Below are 20,645 nucleotides of genomic sequence, written 5' to 3'. Positions count from 1 at the left end.
GTAGGCCCAGCTGTGCTGGGACCATGGCCAGTGGGGAGGAGGAAGGGTTGGGAGGGATAGAGAAGCTGGTCTGACTCCAGTGCTCTCCTCTAAGAAAGCAGCCGGTGATCTGAAGCTGTATCCCAGGATACAGAGTGGACATGACCTTGGTTCCAACAGTCATCAGTACCCTGGGGGCATCAATGAGAAATCAGGCTCAGGCAAGTGGGAAGCATGTCAGCTTCCATCCCAGCCCATTCACCACAAATCCCAGCTGACGGCTGGTGAGTTCAGGAGATGGGGTCCAGAGACTGGGCTACCTAAAGCCAGGCTCTGTGTCTGTACCAGCCATGGGAGCCAGGGTTTGGGGGAGAGTTGCTGTCCAACCCCTAAGGTGGACTGAAGAAGTTCTTTCTAGACAGAGAGAATGAAGCAAAAGCCCAACTGGACAGACTCACCCACTTGATAGGGTTAAGGGAATCTTCTGGATGTAGAGTGCCTACGTTCTTTGGCTCTCCAGACAACAGGTCTGGGGTGACAAGACTCATTCCAGAGCCTACCCCTGGAGAGGCTAGTGCTCAGGCTGAGGTGGTTAAACAAAATGTGCAAATCTTTCCATCTTAGCAATTCTCCATCATTTTTTCCCCAGTGCAATAGGACCTACACAGATTTGTCTTAAACATGTGCAATGATAATTTGCCCAAGATATATATGTTGTGTATACATCAATATCTATAACCTCTTTGAGATTTTTTGTTAATAAGCACACGGATAGGATTTGAGCCCGGATATTTTGCTTCTGTTTTATCACATTGGCACTACTGTCCGTGGCCTAACGAATACTTCAGCCTAAACCATTGGCTTAACCCATTGCATATGGTCCCGAATGCCAATTCCTGAAATTCCTCAAAACATTTCAGGGGAGTCTTGCCTCCCAGTGAGCTGTCATTTAGGCATGTGAAATCACCTCTAAGACCTTTTTCTTTGTCAGGGAGTAAAGTTCCTACCTATTGTTTCATTCTCTATGTCCCATAAAGGCAAAGGGAAGAGAGAAAGAATAGTGGGGGCTACGCTGTGTGGTTTAGAGTAGATACTACTGTATACATCAGAGTCACAAAGTATGATGGGGCACAACATGTTTATAATTTACAACCATTTATTGTTTAACAAATGCTTCTGCCTTCTGCACGAGAATGCTATAAAAATCATCAAAGACAAGTAAATAGAAATTTGAGTTTATGAGTGGGCAAAACAAAAACATTTAAGAAAAGTTCTTGGATCAAGGAAAAGGTATACCAAAAATCCTATTAAATTGAAATCAGGAAGATGAGGATGAAGACAGAGAAGGGGAGTGTCCTGTAAGAAGACAAATGAAAAGAGGCTTTCAAGAATGAGGAATAATCAATCAATAGTTCTGATGCTAGTAATAAGTCAGTTAAGAATTAAGGATGACTCCCACGTTTTTGGCCTGAGTTCATTCTTTTTCTCTCAGTTCGGCAAACTCATAATCCATCAGCACCCAGTGGTCCTTTAAAAAAGTAGATCAGATCATAGGACTCCTCCGAAAACCCTCCAAAGAGTTCCCATCTTACTCAGAATGAAATCCCAAGTACATAGGATTTCTTCTTCATCACCCGTACACACGGCCTAACAGTGCTTGGCATATAGAACATACTAATATTATGAAAAAAATTAATTTGATGAAAGAACACATCCTGACTTTTTAATCATGCTCTTGCTTTTGGACATGTAGGTTGTTTCCAGTATTTTTTTTTATTGTATAAAATATTTTGAATCTATGTATGAATGTAATTCTTTTCTAACTTCAATTAAATTGTTTTTTATTTGGGGACAATTTCCAGAGGTGGTATTCTGTGGTCTGAAGACATGGACATGCTTATGGCTATGTTGTATTCCTTCCCAAAGGGCTGCACTAATTGGGGTGTTCTGGTGGTTCTAGTCTTATCTCAGATTCATCTCTCGTACACCTGCCAATGAGTTCCACTGAAAACACAAATATGACTAGAACACTTTCCTGCTTAACAGCATTCTGTTGCTGCCCATTGCTTCCAATGATCTGGCTCCTTCCACCTCCCTGGCTTCATCTTTTGCCATCCACTGCTTCCCATTTTTATCCCAACACCGCAGTGCCCGACTCCCCCACACCACCAGGCTAGTCCTTGGCCTCTTCTGCACTAGCTCACACAATTGTTCCTTCTTGAGCATTCTTTTTCTTGCCTTAGTTAACATCTTCGGCTTCAGAAAGACTTCTCTGGGATACCGCAGGGCCCCTCTCATTGTATTTGCCACATTTTATTGGAACTATCTATTTCTGTGTCTGTCTCTTCCACTGGCCTAAGAGCTCCCCCCCCCCCCCTTTTTGGGTAATCTCCTCTCTTTTTCTAATGCGCAATATTTGCTAAGCACTCAGTAGATGTTTGTAGAATGAGCAATTAATTCACTGTGCCACGAGCAGCCTGAGTATCCACCCATTCACCTAACATCTCCACCCCTGGGTGTCCGAGTTTTCTTAGAGGGAGTGGTTGGCTAATCAGTTTTCAAAGATGCTTCCAGGTTGTTTTAATTGGAATCCTTTGATTTCCAGGAAAGTTGAACTTTTTTCCTCTGGAGTTTGTGACTATACCTTTTTTAATAAAACAAATATAACTACGACTCTGTAAGGATGCGCAAATCTTCCTTTTGAAGGTGGACGGTATGCAAGTAAAGCATCAATAATATAAAATAATGATCCTTTAAATATGCTGTAAGGGATACGCAAGGGATGAGGCTCTTAGAACAGCATAATGATCTTAAACTATCTTCGCATCTTCGCACAGAGTAATGTGGGTTTTCTTTTGCTCTTTTCACCTTATGAAGTTATTCCCTGAGAGACAATGGCAGAGGCTGGCTTAAAATTGACCCCGTCACGGGTGAAATCTCTACTGTGGCTCGGCTCGACAGGGAAGCTGAGAGTGTCTATCGGGTGCAAGTGGTGGCCACCGAAATAGGTGAGGAAAAAAAGTAACGAACGATTAGGGGCTACACCGATAGACATGGGAGGGAAGGTGAGGTGGGTGGGAAAGTTCACTGGATCCGATTGTCAGAATATCTTCTAGTGGAAGGATGATAAAGGTACCGAAGGGGAGGGAAGTGCTCACACCTTCCTGGCTTGGTGCAGGGGGGGATCCACCGGCATCTCTCCGGCAAGGGTGCACCTGCAGGCTGGCCAGGCTGCAGGGGTGCTCTTTCCGGTTGCTCTTGTTTCCTGTGGGGGCTACAGCTTTGGGGAAGGTTCCTGCATCTCTGCTGAACTACATCCCCTTCCTCCAAGGCGGTTGTGGGTTTCTCCTGAGAGCAGGGCCAAACCACTGCCCTGCTGACCTAGGCCATGACTTGCTCCTTCAGCCTTAAATTGCAGTGGCTCGGGGCTGATCCGTTCTGAAACAGAAAATGTTTTATGCCATGTTCTCAACTTCCATATGTGCCGGAATCACCTGGGAGCTTGTTCGATCAGATACAAGGGGTTCATCTCTGGAGACTCTGATTCACTAGGTTTGGGTGGCCCTGGGTATCTCTGTTTTGCTGAAATTGGGTAAGCTTTTGAAAGGAAAGACTTATTATATAGATAAGCCAAGGATGTTTGAATCATCCTTATAATCCTTGCATCCCACTTAATCTGGTCATGGTGATATATATTCCTCTCTGACTTTGAATGTGGAGTTCCAGAGAACTTGAAAAATTAAAATAAACATACACCCATAGGAATAGTATGCTTACCAGTGATAAAACATTAGGTTTCTTTGCATTTAAATGGAATTTTCCAACTTAGCATAGAAATTCTGTTGATCTTATGCTGGTTGAATCCTCTAATTGAGTAGCAAATACATCTGCCCGGTTTACCGAAAAATGAGAATGGAACAAATTAGGACTAAATAAATACAGTTTTAGACCAAAAAAATAAACTTCTAAATGTGAGTCCCAGGAATTGGGAGGTGGAATGGGGAACATTCCAGTGGATGGGAATCATAAAAATGGCCCCCGCATGTGAAAGGATTAAGAAAAACAAAAGTGCCACAGTCAAGTTAAGCCAATGAGGGTAGAAATGCTGGAGTCTGTGCCAAATTTGGAAGAGTTGTGTGCAAGCAGACACGCCTTGCTGAGGCGGATCAGGGACTCGCTCTCTCCCCTGCTTGTTTCCGGACGAGCACGTTCCACTCTCACATTGTATACATTGAACTCTTGATTTAAAAGCTCCCGATTAATCAGTAGGAAGTTTCCGGCTGAGCCTTTATGCCTCACATTCCACTACAACATACTGTGGAGATCAACACTTCACTTTGGATGTGTCCTAGAGACCTCTCACGTTTTAGAAGTTCCATGAATCAAAGCCAGGATCCCAAGCCCTGTTCCCTTTGTTGGTTCTGAAACGGTGCAGATAGATGAAATGACTTCAAGAGCACCGTGGCTTTTCCTCCTTTGGTTATGTGTTGTCAGGGCCATGGAAGACAGTTGAAAAGCAAAGCAAGAGGACAAGGTTCACTGGAATTAAAACAAGATGGGGTCAGGGAAACTGTGGAACTGGTATCTGATTGACGTCAGGGAGAATGAGAAGAGTCAGTGTTTACATTGCACTGGCAGCCCTGGTTTTAAGCACTTAGTGTAATAACTTAATCCTCATACAACACTATAGGTAGGTGCTATTCTTGACCATATTTTATGGATGAGGAAGTCAAGGCACTGAGAAGTGAAGTAACTTGCTCACAATCACACAGCTACCATCTGTTAAGGCTACAGAGTTAAAATCTCTCACCGCTACATCATAGTAAATAACGTTTGTGCAGCCCTTTACTATTTTCAACAAACACTATGTGTGGGATCCTCACAAAGTCACATATCTTATAGCTGAAAAAACGATGTGTAGAAAACTTAACAAATATGCCTAGGTCAGTGTTGAAGAGAAATTGTGGGCTCTAGAGTCAGACTTCCTGGGGTGGAAGCCTTTCTATTGCTGTGTGACCTTGGGATGTCACACAACTTCTCTGAACCTCAGTCTTGTCATCAGTAAACACACATCGGAGTTGTTTTGAAGTAATGTATACCCAAAGCAATCTACGCATTCAATGCAATCCTGATCAAAATAACACCAGCATTTTTCACAGAACTAGACAAACAATCCTAAAATTTGTATGGAACCACAAAAGACCCCAGATAGCCAAAGCAATCCTGAAAAAGAACAACAAAACCGAAGGCATCTTGATTCTGGACTTCAAGCTCTATTACAAAGCTGTCATCATCAAGACAGTATGGTACTGGCCCAAAAAACAGACACATAGATCAATGGAACAAAATAGAGAACCCAGAAATGGACCCTCAACTGTATGGTCAACTAATCTTCAACAAAGCAGGAAAGAATATCCAACGTAAAAAAGACAGTCTCTTCAACAAATGGTGCTGGGAAAACTGGACAGCCACATGCAGAAGAATGAAACTGGACCACTTTCTTACATCATACACAAAAACAAATTCAAAAGGGATGGAAGATCTAAATGTGAGACAGGAAACCATCAAAATCCTAGAGGAGAACACAGGCAGCAACCTCTTCGACCTCAGCCGCAGCAACTTCTTCCTAGAAACATCACCAAAGGCAAGGAAAGCAAGGGCAAAAATGAACTATTGGGACTTCATCAAGATAAAGAGCTTCTGCGCATTGAAGGAAACAATCAACAAAACTAAAAGGCAACCTACAGAGTGGGTGGAGATATTCGTAAATGACATATTGGATAAAGGGCTAGTATCCAGAATCTATAAAAAACTCATCAAAATCAATTGCAATTGTACTACTAGGTATTTATCCAAAGGATACACAAGTGCTGATTCAAAGGGACACATGCACCCAAAAAATAAATAATCCAGTTAAGAGATGGGCAGAAGACATGAATAGACATTCTTCCAAAGAAGACACACAAATGACTAACAGACACATGAAAAGACGCTCAACATCACTCGGCATTAGGGAAATCCAAATCAAAACCTCAATGAGATACCACCTCACACCGGTCAGAATGTCTAAAATGAACAACTCAGAAGACAACAGGTATTGGTGAGGATGCTGAGAAAGGGGAGCCTTTTTGCACTGTTGGTGGGGATGCAAACTGGTGCAGCCACTCTAGAAAACAGTATGGAGGGTCCTCAAAAAGTTAGAAATAGAACTTCCCTATGACCCGGCAATTGCACTACTAGGTATTTATCCAAAGGATGCCAAGATACAGATTTGAAGGGGTACATGTACCCTGATGTTTATAGCAGCAGTGTCTACAATAGCCAAATTATGGAAAGAGCCCAGATGTCCATCGACAGACGAATGGATAAAGAAGATGTGGTATAGATATACAACGGAATATCACTCAGCCATCAAAAAGAACGAATTCTTGCCATTTGCAATGACATGGATGAAACTAGAGGGTATTATGCTAAGCGAAATAAGTTAGTCAAAGCCATATATCATATGATTTTCCTCATACGTGGAATTTAAGAAACAAAACAGATGAACAAAGGGGAAGGGAAGGAAAAACAAAGTAAGTTAAAACAGAGAGGGAGGCAAACCATAAAAGACTCTTAACTATAGGAAACAAACTGAGTGTTGCTGGAAGGGGGGGGTGGGCTAAATGGGTGGCGGGCGTTAAAGAGAGCACTAGTTGGGATGAGCACTGGGTGTTGTATGTAACTGATGAATCACTAAATTCTACTCCTGAAACTAATACTACAGTATCTATTAACTAACTTGAATTTAAATAAAAAAATATTAGCACATAAATCTTAGTTATTATTATTATCACTGAGACTTTTTAACCAGGAAATGAAGCCAGGTCTGATTCTAAAATCTTGCTATCTTCCTACTACCTCAGTACACCCAACTGCTTGAACTGTGTGTGTGTGTATTTTTTTTTTTTTTAAGAAAAAGAAGTATCTTTTTCCCATTAAGAGGAAAATGAGAGAGCTGATACCATGTTTCAATCGCTCACTGCCTTAGGTGGCTCCTCCCTGAGCTCCATAGCCAGTTTCCACCTGACCCTCTCGGATGTGAACGACAACCCCCCTCGGCTAGCCAAGGACAACTCAGGCTTGTTTCTGTGCCATCCCCTCCAAACAACCGGAAGTGTTATTTTCAAGGCCACTGATGATGACCAGCAGTCATTTCGGGGTCCACAGTTTGAATTTTCTCTTGGCAGTGAAATCTTACAAAAGGACTGGCAAGTTTCCAAAATCAATGGTAAGTTGTCAAAAGTACATCAAACAAGCACTGATCAATGATTAAAATTAGTTTTTATTTGCATTTCTTCCATGCTGCAGGTACATGCTCTGAAAGAAAACTTGTAGAGAGGAGCTCTTCAGAGGGAAGAAAGCCCTGGGCTTTGGAGGGAGGAAAGATTAACACACAGCATCCCCTTTAGTGTACATTGGACAATTGGATAATTGAACAATTTGAACAGCATTTGCAAAATTTCCAATGGCAGCTGAGAAACAGATTTCATAATGGTTCTTAAAAACAGCTTCATTGAAATAACAATTGTCATCCAATAAGCAGCACATATTTAAAGTGTACAATTTCATAAAAATTGATAAATGTAGATATCATTGAAGCCATCAGCACAATAAGGACAAGAACACTTACACCACCCCCCAAGATTTTTCATGCTCCAGTTGCAAATCCCATTTTCCACCCCACCCTGCCTATCCTCCACCCCCTATCCTCAGGTAACCACTGATCTGCTTTCTGTCACTATAGATTAGTTTGCATTTTCAAGAATTTTATCTAGATACAGTAATACAGTATGTATTCTTTTTTGTCGGCTATTTTCACCTGGCATCAATGCTATAAGCATTTGTGAACAAGAATTTTGTAAGAGCATACACTTTCATTTTTCTTGGTTGAATCCCCAGCAGTAGAATGGTTGGGCCATATGGTAGCTGCATGGTTAAATTTTTAAGAAAATGGCAAATTGTTTTCCAGTTTGTAACATTTTCCATTCCTATGGGCGCATGAGAAGTCTAGTTGCTCGATGTTCTCCCCAACACTTGTTATGCATAGTCTTTTTGATTTTAGGCATTCTAGTGAGAGTGCAGTAGCATTTCATTTTGGTTTTAATTTATGTTTCCCTAAAGACTAATGGTGTTGAGCATCTTTCCATGTGCTTATTTGCCACCCATGTATCTTCACTGGTGAAGCGTCTGGTCAAATTGTGTGCCCATTTGAAAAATTTGGCTGTTTGGTTTCCATTGTTGACTCCTAGCATTCTTTCTATAGCCAAGATACAAATTCTTTGTCAGATAATATGTTTTTGTTTTTTTTTAAGATTTTATTTATTTTATTTCAGAGAGGGAGTGAGGGGGAGGGGGAGAGTGGGAGAGGGAGAAGCAGGCTCCTGGCTGAACAGGGAGCCTGATGTGGGACTCGATCCCAGGACCCAAGGATCATGACCTGAGCCGAAGGCAGACGCTTAAGGACTGAGCCACCCAGGTGTCCCTGTCAGATAATATGTTAATAGATACTTCCTCACAGGACATGGCTTGTGTTTTCATTTTGTAACAGCGCCTTTTGAAGAACAAATTTAAAATTTTTTATGGTATCTGATTTATTGATTTTTAAATTTTATGTAATTTGTGACTTTTTTGGTGTAATATTTAAGAAATTTTTGCCAAACCCAAGGTTACTAAAGTTTTCTAATTTTTTTCCCCCTAAAGGTTTGATAGTGTCAGCTTTTACATTTAGCACCATGGTCTGTTTCAAGTTAATTTTTAAAAAAAATTTTATTTATTATTTTTAGAGAGAGAGAAAACTCGGGGGGGGAGGGGCAGAGGGAGAGAGAGAGAGAATCTCAAGCAGACTCCTCACTGAGCATGGAGCCCGCCATGGGGCTGGATCTCATGACCCTGAGATCATGACCTAAGCCGAAATCAAGAGTCCGATGTTTAATTGACTGAGCCACCCCAGTGCCCTTCAAGTTAATTTTTGTATGTGATATGTAGTTAAGGTCAAGTTTCATTGTATTTAATAGGACTATTTAATTGTTCTGACATTATTTATTGAAAATATCCTTTTCACATTGAATTGTCTTGGCAGCTTTGTCAAAGATCAAGTGACCACATGTATATGGATCCATTTCTGGACTTTTCTGTTTCGCTGATCTCTTTGCCTACCTTTATACCAATATTACACTGTTTTGATGACTGTTACACTATAATAAAACTTCAAATCAGATAGTGTAATTTTTCCAACTGTGTTCTTTTTCAAGAATTTTTCATCTATTCTAGGTCTTTTGCATTCCATATAAATTTTAGAATTTTGCTTGTCCATTTCTATCAAAAAAGCCTGTGGAGATTGTGATTTGGGATCATGTGAATCTATAGCTGAATCTGGGGGAGAATTGACATCTTAACAAAACTGAATCTTCTAACCCATGGACATGCTATATATCTCCATTTATTTAGGTCTTCCTTAATTTCTCTGAGCAAAGTGTTTTAATTTTCAGTGTATAGTTCTTGCAAAATTTCCCCTAAGCATCTCATATTTTTGATGCTATCTTAAATGGCATTTAAAATTTTAATTTTTAAGTAATTCCAGGATATGGGAATATAATAATTGTTTTTGTGTTTTGATCTTATATCCTATGACACTGCAGACCTCACTTTGCTGTGCTCTCTCTTTTCCTTTTTTTATGACTCCGTAGATTTTCTATGTGGGCAATCCTGTTGTCTGTGAATAGTAACATTTTAATTTCCTTTCCAAACTGGATGCCTTTTATTACTTTATCTTGCTTTTTATTACTGGCTAAAACTATCAGTAGAATGTTGAATGAAAGTAGTGAGAGTAGAAATAACCTGGCTTGTACCCGATATGGGGAGAAAGCATTCAGTCTTTGACCATTAAATATGAAGTTTGCTGTAGCTTTTTTGTCCATGCCCTTTATCAGATTGAAGAATTTATCTCCTATTGCTAACTTGCAGAGAGGGTTTTCTTTTCTTTTTTTTTTTTTTTTAAAGATTTTATTTATTTATTTGGGTGAGAGAGAATGAGAGATAGCACTAGAGGGAAGAGGGTCAGAGAGTCAGAGGGTCAGAGGGAGAAGCAGACTCCCTGCTGAGCAGGGAGCCTGACGTGGGACTCCATCCCAGGACTCCAGGATCATGACCTGAGCCGAAGGCAGTCGCTTAACCAACTGAGCCACCCAGGCGCCCTGCAGAGAGGGTTTTCTTTCTTTCTTTTTTTAAACTGGGAATGGATGCTAAAATTTTCATATACCTCTTTTGCATCTATTGAGATGATTGTATTGTTGATTTTTTTTTTTTTTTGGTCTGTTGATTGGTGAATTATATCAATTAACTTTTGGATCTTAAACCAGTCCCTTCTTGGTATAATGCCTAGTTGGTGGTGAAATATTAGCATTTTTATATATTGTTAGATTTGATTTGCTAAAATTTTAAGGATTTCTCTATCTGTATTTTTGAGGAATATTGGTCTATATTTTTCTTTCCTTGTAATGTCTTTGTTTGGTTTTGGTATCAGAGTAATGCTGGTCTCATAGAATGAGTTAGGAAGTATTCTACTTCTTCAGTTATCTGAAAGAGTTTATGTAAAATTGTTTTTTATTTCTCTCTTAAAGTTTTGTAGAATTCACCAGTAAAGCCATCTGGACCCAGAGCTGTCTTTATAGGAAGTTTTAATTAAAAACTCAATTTCGGGGCACCTCAGTGGCTCAGTTGTTAAGTGTCTGCCTTTGGCTCGGGTCATGATCCCAGGGTCCTGGGATCGAGCACCGCATCGGGCTCCCTGCTCGGCCGGGAGCCTGCTTCTCCCTCTCCCACTGCCCCTGTTTGTATTCCCTCTCTCGCTGTCTCTGTCAAATAAATAAACAAAATCTTAAAAAAAAAAAAATTCAATTTCTTTAATAGATACAGGGCTATTTAAGTTATAGATCTCTTGTTGGTTGAACTTGTTAGTTTGTATCTTTTAAATAATTTATCTATTTCATTTGATTTGTCTAATTTATTGGCACAAAGTTATTTGCCATATTATTTTATTATTATTTTAATATCTACAGAATATGTAGTGATATCATCACCTCATTCTGATATTGGAAAATTGTCTCTTTTTTCCAAATCAATCTGGCTAGAGGTTATTAATTTTATTGATATTCTCAAAGAACCAGCTTTTGATTTCATAGGTTTTTCTCTATTTTTTGTTTTGTATTTCAGTGCTCAGATCTTTATTATTTCCTTCATTCTTCTTATGTTGTATTTAATTTGTTGTTCTTGTTCCATTTTTATTAAGTGGAAGCTGCAGCAATTAATTTAGAAATTTTTGCTTTGTTAACATGGGCATTTGGTGCAATAAATTTATCTCTTAGTGTCATGTTAGCTGTGTTCCACAAAGTTTGATATATTGTGTTTTCATCTTCATTCAGTTCAAAATACTTTCTAATTTCCTTTTACATTTCTTCTGTGACTCATGGGTTATTTAGAAGTGTATTATATAGTTTTCAAATATATGGGGATTTCCCACATCTTTCTGATTATTGATTTCTAACTTAATTTCATAGTGACCAGAGAACATTTGACTGGAATACTTTTAAATTTATTGGGACTTTTGTCTCTCAGTACTTTAAAGATATTTTTTTACTGTGTTTTGGATTGCATTGTTCTTTTTTGTTCCCTTAAATGTAATGTATCTTTTTTTCTTCAGATGCTTTTAAGATTTTCTTTTCCACTAGTTTTAAGCAATTTGATTATTACATGCCTTAGTGTAGTTTTGTTTGTTTTTCTTTTTCCTGGGATTTACTAATCTTCTTGGATCTGAGGATTTAGAGTTGTCATCAAATTTGGAAAAACAGTTGGCAATTCTTTCTTCAAATACTTTTTCTCTTCCTAATTCAGTGTTTAATTCAGTTTAACTTTATGAAAAATCATAGCGATAGGGAATAATGATAACCAGCTATATTCAGTAGTATTCATTCTACAGAGAAGTCATGATCGAGAAATCACAGGATGCTTTGGCATCCTGTTTGACATTCTGAAAAGTACACGTAGAGTGGTAATACTTTGGGTAGTTTAACTCATACTTACATCGAATCTTTTCCTGGTCAACCTTAGTATGTACTGCAAAGATGAGCTTTATTCCCGTTGATACATAGTTCTGAGGTTGTGTTTTCATGTCATTCTTTTTTCCCTATTCTGACAGGAACTCATGCCAAACTTTCCACCAGGCACACGAACTTTGAGGAGAGAGTTTACAACATCCCAATCCACATCAGTGATGGTGGTCGGCCACCCTTGATAGGAACAGTGTCTTTACCAGGTAGGTATTATCCCCCAGGCAACTTGGGATAATGTCTGTCACCATGGGTAGTTTGAGAGAATTTTTATCTTTGATAAGGAATTCTGCAACTGTTTACTTGAAAATGTATTTTACTGAATACTGCTCTGCTTTTCAGTTACTTTCTGCAAGTGTGTGGAAGGAAGCTGTTTCCGGCCAGCAGGTCACCAGTCTGGAATGCCCACCGTGGGCATGGCAGTTGGTATACTCCTGACCACCTTTTTGGTTATTGGTGAGTATAATTTCTCAGATTCAAGGATTCCTGCTCTGGGTCTTTGAAACCCTTACCTCAGGGTCTCTCTTCAGGACTGGTCTGATGGCTGCTCACTGGCAATCTATGCAATAGCCAGGAACACAGATCACTAGCAAATTATGAGACTTTCCCAGTTGAGGACTGCTGCCTTCGTACAACCCTTTACTTATCATTGCCTTGTTGGTTGGTTTGGGAAATATAACACAAGAGGCTTTAAAGCATAAATTGTTATATTTTGGGCCTAGTTACTGAGGTTTTGTGATGAAGGAGAAAGAAATGCAGGTGATGTGCCCCTGCTATGTGCCAGGCACTGTGCTCGATGTGGGGGATACAGTGATGGGCAAGACATACCAGATCCTACATTCAACAGAGCTCACAGTCTAGTCTACCATTGTTGGAATAGGTAGAATCCGCTTTCCAGTGGAGATGCTCACATACCTGAAATGTTGCATATTTTCATGACTGTAGATTCTGATTCTTTATTACCCCAGAACAATTCTAGCTTATCACAGGCCTCACTCTGCCTTGGCCCCTGGCCAAGCTAGACAGCAGAGTCCCCATTTCTAGCCATCTTCTTTTTTTGTGAAAAGCGCAGTGCTTACTGTGGTAATCGTCCTCTTTCAACTGTTTTCCTCACCGTAAGTTAAATATTAAAGATAGATCCTTCATCAAGTCAGATCCACTTGACTGAAGGGGTTTACACCATTTCACATCCTTTCTCTTTTAAAAGGAGGGCTGGGATTCTTCTAAGAATTCTTCATTGTTCTCTTGGCATCTGGTCTTTTCAGCCACGACCCAATCTGTCACATTGGACTCTGATTCACAGGTCTAAAAGGGATCTCATTTCCTTATACCATTCCATTCAAGTTTCTCATTGTCACGACAGGGAAGGACCTTTGTGACGTAGCCACAGTCCATCCTGACATGTGCATGGGGATCATCTTTTATCCCTGACCACAGGCTGGTACACACCTTTCATACTAATTGAGCTGGCCTTTTGAGTTTTCACTCACTTACTAAGCTCCCTTCTGCCTTCTAGGCCTTTTCTTACTCTGTCCGCTCTCCCATCTTAAAAGGATTTTTGAGCTTATGCACCAAATAGTTTTCTCCCATGACAATTTAATCCCATAATTTTTGCCACACATTAAAGATTGGATGAGTTTGGGGATATCTAAAGATAGAAGTAATAGGATCTTACAGTTTCATATCCTTACTTTTTTCAAAATAGCTTTGGGATAAGTGCAAGATTCTTTTTTTTTAATTTTTTAAAAGATTTTATTTGTTCATTTGAGAGAGAGAAAGAGAGAGACAGAGAGAGAGAGCACAAACAGGGGGAGGAGCAGAAGCAGACTCCCTGCTAAGTGGGGCTTGATCCCAAGACCTGGAGATCATGACCTGAGCCAAAGACAGATGCTTAACTGACTGAGCCACCCAGGCGCCCCTTAGTGCAAGATTCTTAATCAGTCTCTGAGCATCCAGTCTTTTCTGCCATGATTCCTCCTGTAAATTTACTGCCAGGTTAATTTCCTTCAAACAACTCCCCTTTTCCATATTGGTATCTGGTTTATAGTATGCAATTAGTGCTAAAATGCATGATGTAATTTTGTAGGAGTTCAGAGATAAGAGAAACCAGAAAGGTTAGGGAGTCTACTAGAGCTGGAGCCATGAGGAAGGCACCAAAGAAAATGTGGTATCTGGTGTGGACACACCTAAGCTTTAGGTAGGTGAACAGGTCAGAGAACAGCTTTCTGGTTGTTCTGATTGGACTATTTCCTCTAAAGAAGAGGAAGGACTGGAATAGACATTTATTGACTATGTCCAAAGATCAGGAACTCTATCAGATGCTTATACACATCGTCTTCAGCATACATTAGATCCTATATTCCTTGGTAAAGACCCAGTGATATCCACCAGCTTAGATATGATTTGGGAGTTGATACATACTGACAACAAAATAAATGATAAGCTTACGAATCCAAGAAAGCCAATGCCTAGAATCCCTTATTCACCAGGACAACAAAACTTTGTTGAACCACAGAAAGAAATGAAGTCACATGAGTCATTTTTTCCTACCACAGTACTACTTTAAAACGAATGTGATAGTACATTTTAAGATTCCATCTCTTTGACCCTGCATTTTCTCTTTTAGGTATAATTTTAGCAGTTGTGTTTATCCGAATAAAGAAGAATGAAGGCAAAGATAATGTCGAAAGTGCTCAGGCATCTGAAGCCCAACCTCTGAAAAACTGAATTTGAAAAGGAATGCTTGAGTTTATGTACTGAGTGCTATTTCAGTAACACAGCCACTTAATCCCATAATTTTACTTTTTTATCCAGCATGTGCACTATAATTTTTTACAGATATACCCTCTTGCCCTTTAATATTTTATTACTCTTTGATATTTTGTGTGCTATAGACATTAGAGACATTTCCCATTCTCCCATGACACTTTCCCCTCTGCAAAAGCTTTAGCTATTTATCCAAAACAAAAAAATGTATGTGTTTTTCCCTTTAGGGAAAGATGGACTGATGAAATATTCTGTTCATTTTCTCCTTATCAAGATTTATCAGTCATCCACCACAGAACTTCCTGGATTCCATTTATACTTTCTCTAATTCCATCCTGTGTCTCCTTCCTCATGTCTCAGTTGGTATTGCACTAATTTTAAAACATTCATTGGAGAAAAGAACAAAGTTAAGTCTCAAGAAAAAAATAAAATGGAAGCCTTGTCCCTTGGTGTGAACAGAAACTATTTTGTGTTATTAGCCTTCTTTAACTCACTGTGGCTCATATTGCTCTTCGTTTGAGATTCTTCCACTTGGATATGGCACAAGTCTACCACAGACCACACAGGCCCACTTCCATAAATTTTGGTGCAGAAACCAACCACTGACCAGATTTACTTACTACCTACCATGCTTATGTTCTGCACATGTTTTCCTTATGTGTATGTTAATAAAGTTTTGGTTGCTGTATATTTAACAGTGAAAGAAAATAAGAATACATGGAAAAAGTAGTGACAAAAATCAAGAATAAATGTTGACTGTGGTTTTGTTTCTTGGGCTCTTTGGCTCTGCTTCCTGGTTCTTTGCATTTGTTGAGGGAATATCTGGTAAACAATGATTACTTAACCTTGACCAGAATTGCCTCCCATGTAGAGCTAGTCTGTAAGGAGGAGTCTACAATAAAATAAAAGTTCACTGCTTTCAGGACCATAGGGTGGGTTCAAGACAGATATTTTGAATAAGAAAACCTTAGATATTTGAAGCATTTTTAGGTCTGGAACTATTATTGTCTGGCCCATGCTTTGAACCTTGAAAACATTCAACATTACAAAGCCTCTCAGAATTTTCAAGAGTTTTCTGGAAAAGAACTTGTATCTGCAAAGGTGCTCTTACAATGGTAGCTGAAGCAGGCCATGAAGTTCTATTTTTCATAAATAATCCTTTTTGTGGACTTGTATTGTATTTTTTATAGGCAAAAAATTAAAGCAAAAGAAAATATCCAAACTCTAAGACCTCAGTATTGCTTTCTTGTGTAATATCTTGTGCTTCAGACTCTTTTACCTGTTTTTTCACATGAGGCTCATTGAAAACCTCATAATGGGTAAGGTTTCCCCTTGTCTCACTGTACATTAAAAGACAAAATAAAAAAAAAAAATCCCCCCCCCAAAAAACCAAAATCCAAGAGCACCAAAAGCAAATTTACTTCACAAGTTATACCCCAACCCAAAGAATAGTCTAACTTTATCAGTAAATTCAATAAGTATTTTACTTGTGTGCTCTTGTTTTTAAAGATTTATTTTATTTTATTTATTTATTTAAAAGATTTTATTTATTTATTTATTTATTTATTTATTTATTTGAGAGAGAGAACACAAACAGAGGGGAGGAACAAAAGGGGAGGGAGAGGCAGACTCCCCGCTGAGCAGGGAGCCCGATGTGGGGCTTGATCCCAGGACCCTGAGATCATGACCTGAGCCGAAGGTAGATGCCCAACTGACTGAGCCACCCAGGTGCCCCAAGATTTTTTTATCTGAGAGAGAGAGAAAGAGAGTGAATATACGGGCAAGCAGGGGAGGGGTCCAGGGAGAGGGAGAGAGAGAGAATCCCAAGCAGATTCCCTGCTGAGCATGGAACTTGACACGGGACTTGATCTTAGGACCCTGAGATCATGACCTGAGCCAAAACCAAGAGTTGGACACCCAACTGACTGACCCACTCCAGCGCCCCTAACTTGTGTGTTTTTGCCCAAGAGTGGCTATGATGTGACATTTATGTCACAGAAAAATGCATCATTGCATTATTTTCAAGAAATCCTATTATCATTATTGAAAGACCAAAGTAGTCCAAGGCAAGTCTGCTGAGGTAGGTTCAGGGGTCTATCCTTCTTCAATTCAGTGTTATTCTCTCTGGACCAATTTGTACCACCTAATAATAGGTTGATCGCACAGAACCTTCTCATCTAAAATCTTTGATTAGTATTCATATTTTTCTTGCTCTTTTTTTTTTTTTTTTTTTCCGGGCTGGCCCTTTCTCTCAACCTTCTCTTCCTTCCACAACCAGATCTTACCCATTCTTAAGGTCTTAAAGAGCAGTTTAAATGCTGGTCCCTTTGGGAAACCTCAGATTTCCTACAGGAGACCAGGTCATTACCTCATCTAAACTTCCATGCTGTGGTGAGAAAGATTGTTTGGCCAAGATCCATTTCCTCTACCAGTTCTAGTAGTTCTATTTCCACAGGGAAACATTTCTTCCTCCCCTCACCTACCTATATTCTTTGGGCAGAGCCAACCCCCTGTGTTTCCTCATCCTTCCAGCTTTAGAGATAGGCACTTTATCTCACTAAAACTTCTAGAATTCTAGTTGAAACTCTTAAAAATCGCTCTCTTTAAGTGGAATTTGCTAAACTAGTAGGAAGTAAACTTAGAGCATTCTGATCACCACAAAAGGTGAGCCTGCCCCTGAACGAGGACCATGTAGAGATAAGAGGAGAAAATTCAAAAGATGTTGAGTATCAAGATCCAGATGTGTTTGAAGGCAACCTTGCCCTGGCCTTTTCTATCTTGTGAGCCAGTACATTCCTTTTTTGCTTAAAGCTCAATGGATTTCTGGTCCTTGCAACAAAAAGGATGGTATTTGAACCTTGCATATGGTCCCTCTCATGTTCTACAATTAGAGCTCTTTTGATCTCTGCAACTAGTCTGAGACTTCTCAGAATCTTTTCAATGCCACTATGACAAGTCTTGGCTCATAGTGTTTCCTCCATAGTTTTTTGAAGAATGTGTAAGTGAAATAGTTGATTCATTTTGGCCACTCATGCTATTGTCACTTAAGTGCCACCCATTTGACAAAATTGGAATGAATTCATTCTTTGGGTTCACCTACTGTATCCTCAAAGACACCTTAAACTCCCACTTCACCACCCTTCTTCCTCCTACATACAAACCCTGATGCTCCATGCAAATGTCCTCAGAGCTGACTGGTCTGTGAATTAAAAAGCCCCCGAGGGGCACCTGGGTGGCTCAGTCATTAAGCGTCTGCCTTCTGCTCAGGTCATGGTCCCAGGGTCCTGGGATCAAGCCCCTCAGCCTGCTCCCTGCTCCGTGGGAAGCCTGCTTCTCCCTCTCCCACTCCCCCTGCTTGTGTTCCCTCTCTTGCTGTGTCTCTCTCTGTCAAATAAATAAATAAAATCTTAAAAAAAAAAAAAATCCCCTGAGGAGTTCTGCATGGTTAAGAAATAGCTGTGAGACTGAGGGTGGAGGGGGGAGAAATAGATGGCAGCTTTGGTGAGTAGCTCTATAGAATGTCTCAGAAGTTTCTGGGGAGCAGTAAATTAAGAGTGGAGATCTCCAGGTGTTGCTCCATGGTCTAAACAACCCACAGTCAGGAAGCTGAGATGACTTCTGATGTATCTAATGTAAGAAGGAACCAATTCACTTCCAGGATTCTGTGCCATGCTATATGCATCATGGAAGCTTGTTAAACTTGGAACCTTAAAAGTTATCCAAAAAGATACAGTATCTTACAATTCAACTTTTAAAAAATCAGTTGAACTATTCTTAAGTGTACAGTTCATTTGCATTAAGTAAATCCACATGGTTGTGTAACCATCACCAACAACCATCTCCAGAACATTTTCATCTTCCCAAATGAAACTCTACCCAGGAAACAATCACTCCCCAATCCCCTCCTCCCCTGAGCCTCTGGTAACCACTATTCTAACTTTCTGTCTCTGAATTTGATTATTCTAGGGACCTCATATAAATGGAATCCTACCATGTTTGTCCATAATATCAATGTTTTAAAATAGTAACAGGAAAGAAAAAGAAAATAGAATTCAAACCTCAAAGTTATCTCAGGAGGAGACTAAGACTAATGCTATTTTTGATTTTGCCTGTATCCGTATGTGTCACACACGTATACATTTAAATATACATTTTAGACACGTGAAGATATCCATACAGTGGATATGTTTGTTCCCTAAACACCACATGCACTGGCATTGCTCCTAAATTTCTCCTCACAAAAGCCTGTCTCATTCTGGCTGAGTCCCAAGAAGTGTGGTCAGCTGTTGGATGACCAGCTGTCTACTACAGGGGTTCTCAGTGGATGCGTGTTAAAATTACCTGGGGCAGTTTTTCAAAAGCACTCATTCTGTGGTTAAAATTAACAAGTCAGGAAATGACAGATGTTGGCGAGGATGCGGAAAAAGGGGAACCCTCTTACACTGTTGGTGGGAAGGCAAGCTGGTGCAGTCACTCTGGAAAACAGTAGGGAGGTTCCTCAAGAAGTTAAAAATAGAACTAACCTATGATCCAACAATTGCACTACTAGGTATTTATCCAAAAGATACAAACAGTGATTCGAAGAGGTACCTGCACCCCGATGTTTATAGCAGCAATGTCCACAATAGCCAAACTATGGAAGGAGCCTAGATGTCCATCGACAGATGAATGGATAAAGAAGATGTGGTATATATATATATACAATGGAATATTATGTAGCTATCAAAAAATGAAATCTTGCCATTTGCAACGACATGGAAGGAACTAGAGGGTATTATGCTAAGCGAAAAAGTTGATCAGAGAAAGACAATTACTATATGATTTCACTCATATGTGGAATTTAAGAAAAAAAAAACAGAGGATCATAGAGGAAAGGAGGGAAAAATAAGATGAAATCAGAGAGGGACACAAACCGTAAGAGAACTTTAACTATAGGAAACAAACTGAGGGTTGCTATAGGGGAGGTGGACGGGAAGATGGGGTAACTGGGTGATGGGCATTAAGGAGGGCACATGATGTCATGAGCACTGGGTGTTATATGCAACTGATGAATCACTGGACTACCTCTGAAACTAGTAATACACTATATGTTGGTTAATTCAATTTCAATAAACAAAAAATTCTCATTCTGGGGCCCCATCCCCCAATTAATTAGTATCTCCGGGCAGAGGGCCATAACTTCAGCATTTAAAAAAACTCTCTCTGAGTGAATCTTAATGTGTGACCCCAGCTGAGGACCCTTATTCTGGACAATCCCCAGAGGGCATAGTCAGTACCAGGGTGGTGTGGAATGTGATCGTTTTTAGGGTCTCAATCAGTGTTCTTCTTCAGAACCTTGGCTCCCCAGTCCTTTCAACTTTCTGGGCACCTTCAATCCTAACCAGCCCTGCCGAGACCCGTTCCCAGGTGCAAACACGGACCTGACCCAGAGCTCAGGGGTGGGGGGTTAGCACTGGCAGGAGAGTCATTCCTTGGCCCACAGAGACCCTTCAACTAAGAGCAGCCTGGTGGGTCCAGACCCAGGTCATTCTGCCATCACCTGGGAGCCTGAGAACCCCAACCGAGAAGCAGCGAAGAGAGAAGCCGATTCAGCTGCAGGAAAGCAGCCCTGTCCGCAGGCCAGAGCTGGGCAGGGAGCACCAATGCCACACTTTTCGCCATAGATTCAGCTCTCAAACATTACTCTAAAAAGGCGTGTCTGCCTAAAGTGACCCTCTTGTGTCTGTGCTTGGAGAGTTGGCTAAGTAAAGAAAT

General features: G+C 40.1%; 1 protein-coding gene across 1 annotated transcript in view; it reads left to right on the top strand.

Moving 5' to 3' along the window:
* CDH17 (cadherin 17) overlaps positions 1-15,302 on the top strand; it is a 72,525-nt gene extending 57,223 nt beyond the window's left edge. The window contains exons 14-18 of the mRNA XM_035011533.1: positions 2,857-2,987; positions 7,010-7,249; positions 12,215-12,331; positions 12,468-12,581; positions 14,752-15,302. Of these exons, the coding sequence (XP_034867424.1) occupies positions 2,857-2,987; positions 7,010-7,249; positions 12,215-12,331; positions 12,468-12,581; positions 14,752-14,852 (703 nt within the window). The 3' untranslated portion in view covers positions 14,853-15,302. The remainder of the gene's footprint in view (positions 1-2,856; positions 2,988-7,009; positions 7,250-12,214; positions 12,332-12,467; positions 12,582-14,751) is intronic.
* The last annotated feature ends 5,343 nt before the right edge of the window (positions 15,303-20,645 follow it).

The sequence above is a fragment of the Mirounga leonina genome, unplaced genomic scaffold, assembly GCF_011800145.1.
Source record: "Mirounga leonina isolate KUSES-001 unplaced genomic scaffold, KU_Mleo_1.0 Mir_165, whole genome shotgun sequence".
In the NCBI taxonomy this organism is placed as follows: domain Eukaryota; kingdom Metazoa; phylum Chordata; class Mammalia; order Carnivora; family Phocidae; genus Mirounga; species Mirounga leonina.
The sequence above is the reverse complement of the archived record's forward strand: the minus strand, read 5'-3'. Positions and strand labels throughout refer to the sequence as shown.